The sequence below is a fragment of the Musa acuminata genome, unplaced genomic scaffold (genome assembly GCF_036884655.1).
Source record: "Musa acuminata AAA Group cultivar baxijiao unplaced genomic scaffold, Cavendish_Baxijiao_AAA HiC_scaffold_319, whole genome shotgun sequence".
Classification (NCBI taxonomy): Eukaryota; Viridiplantae; Streptophyta; class Magnoliopsida; order Zingiberales; family Musaceae; genus Musa; species Musa acuminata.
The window spans coordinates 30,004-36,003 of NW_027020578.1; the positions used below are offsets into that span (position 1 = coordinate 30,004).

At 37.2% G+C, this 6,000-nt stretch overlaps 1 protein-coding gene across 1 annotated transcript; it reads left to right on the forward strand.

The window, feature by feature from the left end:
- Nucleotides 1-3,765: 3,765 nt before the first annotated feature.
- Nucleotides 3,766-5,710, forward strand: LOC135657868 (photosystem II CP47 reaction center protein). Its single transcript, XM_065176032.1, has one exon. It carries the CDS (start codon nucleotides 4,040-4,042, stop codon nucleotides 5,564-5,566), a length of 1,527 nt encoding a protein of 508 aa, XP_065032104.1. The 5' UTR covers nucleotides 3,766-4,039; the 3' UTR covers nucleotides 5,567-5,710.
- Nucleotides 5,711-6,000: the final 290 nt, after the last annotated feature.

Consider the following 6,000-nt stretch of genomic DNA (forward strand, 5'->3'; position numbering starts at 1 on the left):
TTATAAGAAACAAAAAATGGAGAAAATTTTTTTTATTGAAACATATTCGTTCATTCCTATTACTATCTTAATTTCTTTTTATTCTATTTTCCCGGAGTTCCTTCTCCGGGGAATTCTGTTTCAATCATTCCTGTACTGTATATTACTTTAGAATCTACTTTATTTGATGATCTTGTTGGAAATCATGTAAAGACAATTCTTATTTGATATAGCTATTTGTGCAGGTATTTTACGATTAAGAAGCAATTGCTTCTTGTACAGATTGTGTATTAATCTACTATAACTATACAATACCTTATTATCACGAGTTACTGCATTTATCCGAGTGATCCACAAACGACGAAAATCCCTCTTTTGCCTGCCTCTATCTCGATGAGAGGAAGCCAAAGCTCTCATTTTCTGTTGAGTAATCGTTCGAGTAAGTCTTGAATGAGCTCCTCTAGAGGTTGATGCAAATAAACGAATTTTTGTTCGACGTCTCCGAGCTGTATATCCCCGTCTAACTCTGGTCATTGAATCAAATTAAACCTTAATGAATAACTAATTGATTTCGATTCTTTCAGTCATCCTTTTCCCCTCTCACGGTCGATTAATAACAAAACGGATTATTCCGATATATAAAATATAAATTCCAATGGCTTTTGCTACTATAACCTTCCTGACCACAATTTTTTATTCCGTCCAGGCATTTCACCTGCAAATAAGAAATTATAATGATACTCAAAAAAAATAGTGGGTTCCATCGTTTCTATGGTTACTTCTTAAACGGTGAGGTCCTCTCTATACACCGGAGCCTCTTCTTTCATTTAACCAAATGGTATTGTGAACTTGTATAGTTCACACTCTTTGGCTCTACCCATCAATTATAGAGTAATAACTCTTTTCACACTAAGAGTTATCTATACAGTGACGGCATTTAATTAGGAAAGTTGGCTAGGTAGCTGACCCTCTTAGTCCGCTCTTTTAACAATAGGCGCATAATCTTTTTGCTTCTTATAATACTATTTCCTCCGCTTAATGGATAACTATTTGCTACCAATGGGGAATTGCTTTTCATCTCAAATCTAGGTGATTGGATTTGCACCAATGGAAACCATAAATTCCATACACAATATAGGTATATGATAGATCTTTTCCATTTACCCTATTCATTGGTACCGGTCATTGACACTGGAAAAATTGTCTCATTTGTTCGAACTCATGATCTGAACGAGTCGCACATACACCCTAGTACATGTTCCTCGACGCTGAGGACATCCTCTAAGAGCGGGAGATTTCGTAACATTTCTTATCGGCTGTCTTGCGTTTCTAATAAGTTGTTTAATAGTTGGCATGTCGTATATATATATATGTATATATAGAATTAGAATGGAATGGGTTGGTTTAGATCGATCTTAACCTGATGATTGGATTGATGATTATGAATTTTTTCTATTCAATACCAAATCACAGAAAATTCGAATTATGGTTTGAAATGGATTTACACGAAATCCCCGGTATTTTCATTTTCGACCGCTACGAGATCAACAATGCCATGAGCTTGGGCTTCTGTTGCTGACATAAAAACATCCCTTTCCATGTCTTCGGATACAACCCATAAAGGCTTGCCCGTTCTTTGTACATAAACCTTTGTGAGGGTTTCACGAAGTTTCAGTAGTTCTTCCATTTCCAGGACAAATTCCCCTGTTCGTGATTCATAAAAAGAACTAGCAGGTTGATGAATCATGACCCTAAATATATTGATATTGATATAACATCATGAACGGTTCCTCTATCTCGTATGATTGGGCTAATGTAAGGGATAAAAAAAAAATAACAAGAAGAAATTGAACAACCGTACAGGCATCTTCTGTGCGTTGCATACGGCTCCGCAATGGAATTTACTTTTTTCTTCTCTTCTATTCTATCTAAGAAAGAAAGAGAATCCATCTGATTCAGATCGTTGAATGATCCATTTACCACCCTTCCTTTCGTAGGAGTCAAAAATACTATGATGGTTCTGTTGCTTTATATATTTATCTCGTCTGTGATTTAGCAATCCCAAAGTGCCTTTCTGATACGATCAAATAAGGAAAACTGATCTTTTTTTTTTTCATTTTCGTACTCTTCCATAACATAAATATCAGAAAGAAACTTCTGGTGTGGAAGAAAAATGGTTTGTGACGCTGAAATGTACCCCCGACACATAAAATCAACAAATCGGAAATAACCTTTGTTTCATACTACTATCTCGATACAAAATCTCATGTTATGAAAAAACAATAATGGTTTGTTCATATCGAACTCGAAGTGCCATGCTATTATTACTTATTATTCATATTCAATATGGCGAAGGCATAGTCTTTCTTTTTTTTTTCAAATAAAAACTCATTGGCGCCAAGCGTGAGGGAATGCTAGACGTTTGGTAATTTCTCCTCCGATCAGAATGAAAGATCCCATAGAAGCGGCTAACCCCATGCATATTGTATGCACATCGGGTGGCACAAATTGCATAGTATCATAAATAGCTATTCCTGATACTACCCATCCGCCGGGAGAGTTTATAAACAAAAAAAGATCCCTAGTATTATCTTCTATACTGAGATATACCATGAGACCAACAATTTGATTTGAGATCTCGCTATTAACCTCTTGACCTAAAAAAAGTAATCTTTCTCGATGAAGTCGGTTGATTAGGACAAAATTGGTTCCTTTAGGAACTGTACGTGCACCTTTGGATGCATACGGTTCAAAAAAATTGCGAAAAAAGAATCAATGTGTCGATTCCAGTTCTATTTTTTTTTTTTTTTTTTCTGTAATAGGTTTTTGTTTTTCTAATAAAGCTTCCATTTTTAAAAAGACATGAGATGAGTTTTGGCTTCCTTACCTATAAAAAAAGAATTTACTGAACTTATTGAAATTGAACAAATCTCTCTCATTGATGTATTGTTTCATCGACATTCAAATCACGATGTAATTTTCTTGTTTCTGAATGGGCCTTTTCAATTCTTTTAGGTTCATGTTCTACTCCGGGAAAAGATCTGTCCGAATTCCATTTGCACATATAGGGCAAATGGTCTCAGTACCACTTCTTTTTGTTACGACTTTTTTTTTTCAATTCGTTTCATGCCTTTCCCCAATCATTCGATGTACTCATCATACTATTCCGTTGGTTATTGGTTGGACGTTTGAAATCACTCCTATAATAAGGATAAGAATCGTTTATGATACAAGCGGTAATCATACATTACATGGATTACCAATTTGGTATTTTCTGAACGGAGCCTGGATACTTTATTACTTTATTTTATCTGGATACTTTATTACTTTATTTTATTTTTATTTTTCCAAGTCAACCATAAATTCTCCTAATTGATCCTCAAAATAAATAAATTGATCTAATTGCACTTCACGCTCCGAATGATTGATGGTTCACTCAATACAATATTTCTTAGGCGAAACAGAGGATATTTCGATCGAGGGAGAGAACGGGTAAATTCCATATAACCCAATATGTCTGACAAGTCGCACTATAAGTCAACCCAAACTGCATCTTCCTCTCCAGGACTCCGAAAAGGTACTTTTGGAACACCAACGGGCATTAAATTAAAGAAAAAATTGAGTACTATACTTCACTTTAATGTGGAAACATAACAATGGCTTTATCGTCTTCATCCCTTTTTCTGTTTATTGTATTTTATACATAGATTTTTATACATAAATTGGAAGGTTTATTTTATAGAGTAAGACAGAATGAATAAAGAAAAATTTTAACTAACGGATCAATCGTTGGAGTAATAAACAAGTATCTATGCATTCGTTTCCCGAAAGTAGAACTAATCCTCCCATTGCGTATTGGTACTTATCGGGTATAGAATAGATCTGCTTCTCTTTGTTCTTACGAACAGAATTGTTCCATTATTTTCAATGGAACGGAATAAAAATTAACCCTTTCTCATACGGAATCTACTGAAAAGGTTAGATACATAGTATAGTCTTTTCCAATGCGATAAAATAAAGTGACATAGTGTCTATTTTTCTTTGATAAAGGGGTATTTCCATGGGTTTGCCTTGGTATCGTGTTCATACTGTCGTATTGAATGATCCCGGTCGATTGCTTTCTGTCCATATAATGCATACAGCCCTAGTTGCTGGTTGGGCCGGTTCGATGGCTTTATACGAATTAGCGGTTTTTGATCCCTCTGACCCCGCTCTTGATCCAATGTGGAGACAAGGTATGTTCGTTATACCCTTCATGACTCGTTTAGGAATAACCAATTCGTGGGGTGGTTGGAGTATTTCAGGAGGAACTGTAACGAATCCCGGTATTTGGAGTTATGAAGGTGTGGCAGGGGCACATATTGTGTTTTCTGGCTTGTGCTTCTTGGCAGCTATCTGGCATTGGGTGTATTGGGACCTAGAAATATTCTGTGATGAACGTACGGGCAAACCATCTTTGGATTTGCCTAAGATCTTTGGAATTCATTTATTTCTCTCAGGGTTGGCTTGCTTTGGCTTTGGCGCATTTCATGTAACAGGTTTGTATGGTCCTGGAATATGGGTGTCCGATCCTTATGGACTAACTGGAAAAGTACAACCCGTAAGTCCAGCGTGGGGCGCAGAAGGCTTTGATCCTTTTGTTCCCGGAGGAATAGCCTCTCATCATATTGCAGCGGGTACATTGGGCATATTAGCAGGCTTATTCCATCTTAGTGTCCGTCCGCCTCAACGTCTATACAAAGGATTACGTATGGGCAATATTGAAACTGTACTTTCCAGTAGTATCGCTGCTGTTTTTTTTGCAGCTTTCGTTGTTGCTGGAACTATGTGGTATGGTTCAGCAACTACCCCAATCGAATTATTTGGTCCCACTCGTTATCAGTGGGATCAGGGATACTTTCAGCAAGAAATATATCGAAGAGTTAGCGCCGGACTAGCCCAAAATCTGAGTTTATCGGAAGCTTGGTCTAAAATTCCCGAAAAATTAGCTTTTTATGATTACATTGGTAATAATCCAGCAAAAGGGGGATTATTCAGAGCAGGGTCAATGGACAACGGGGATGGAATAGCTGTTGGGTGGTTAGGACACCCCGTCTTTAGAGATAAAGAAGGGCGCGAGCTTTTTGTACGTCGTATGCCTACCTTTTTTGAAACATTTCCGGTAGTTTTGGTAGATGGAGACGGAATTGTTAGAGCCGATGTTCCTTTTAGAAGGGCAGAATCAAAGTATAGTGTTGAACAAGTAGGTGTAACTGTTGAGTTCTATGGTGGCGAACTCAATGGAGTCAGTTATAGTGATCCTGCGACTGTAAAAAAATATGCTAGACGTGCCCAATTAGGTGAAATTTTTGAATTAGATCGGGCTACTTTGAAATCTGATGGCGTTTTTCGTAGCAGTCCAAGGGGTTGGTTCACTTTTGGCCATGCTACGTTTGCTTTGCTCTTCTTTTTCGGACACATTTGGCATGGCGCTAGAACCTTGTTCAGAGATGTTTTTGCTGGCATTGATCCAGATTTGGATGCTCAAGTGGAATTTGGAGCATTCCAAAAACTTGGGGATCCAACTACAAAGAGACAAGTAGTCTGATACAACATTGCTCTGGTATCTTTCGCCTCTTTTTTTGATTTGACATAGGGTTAGGGTACTGAAGAAATCTTGACTTGAATCACCATCTTTTCTTTGACTCTTTCCTTTTCTTTATATGGTAAATGATGCCAAATGAATAGGTGTGGAAGCTATAATTGTAAACCACGATCGAATCTATGGAAGCATTGGTTTATACATTCCTTTTAGTCTCGACTTTAGGGATAATTTTTTTCGCTATCTTTTTTCGAGAACCGCCTAAGGTTCCAACTAAAAAATGAAATAATTTTTCATTATCTCAGTTGAAGTAATGAGTCTCCCCATATGGGAGGCTCATTACTTCAACTAGTCCCCGTGTTCTTCGAATGGATCTCTTAGTTGTTGTGAGGGTTGCCCAAAAGCGGTATATAAGGCGTACCCAGTAAAGCTTACAAGTA

Excerpts from the sequence above, each read along its gene's own strand:
- LOC135657868 (XM_065176032.1), top strand. The coding sequence starts at position 4,040 with ATGGGTTTGCCTTGGTATCGTGTTCATACTGTCGTATTGAATGATCCC.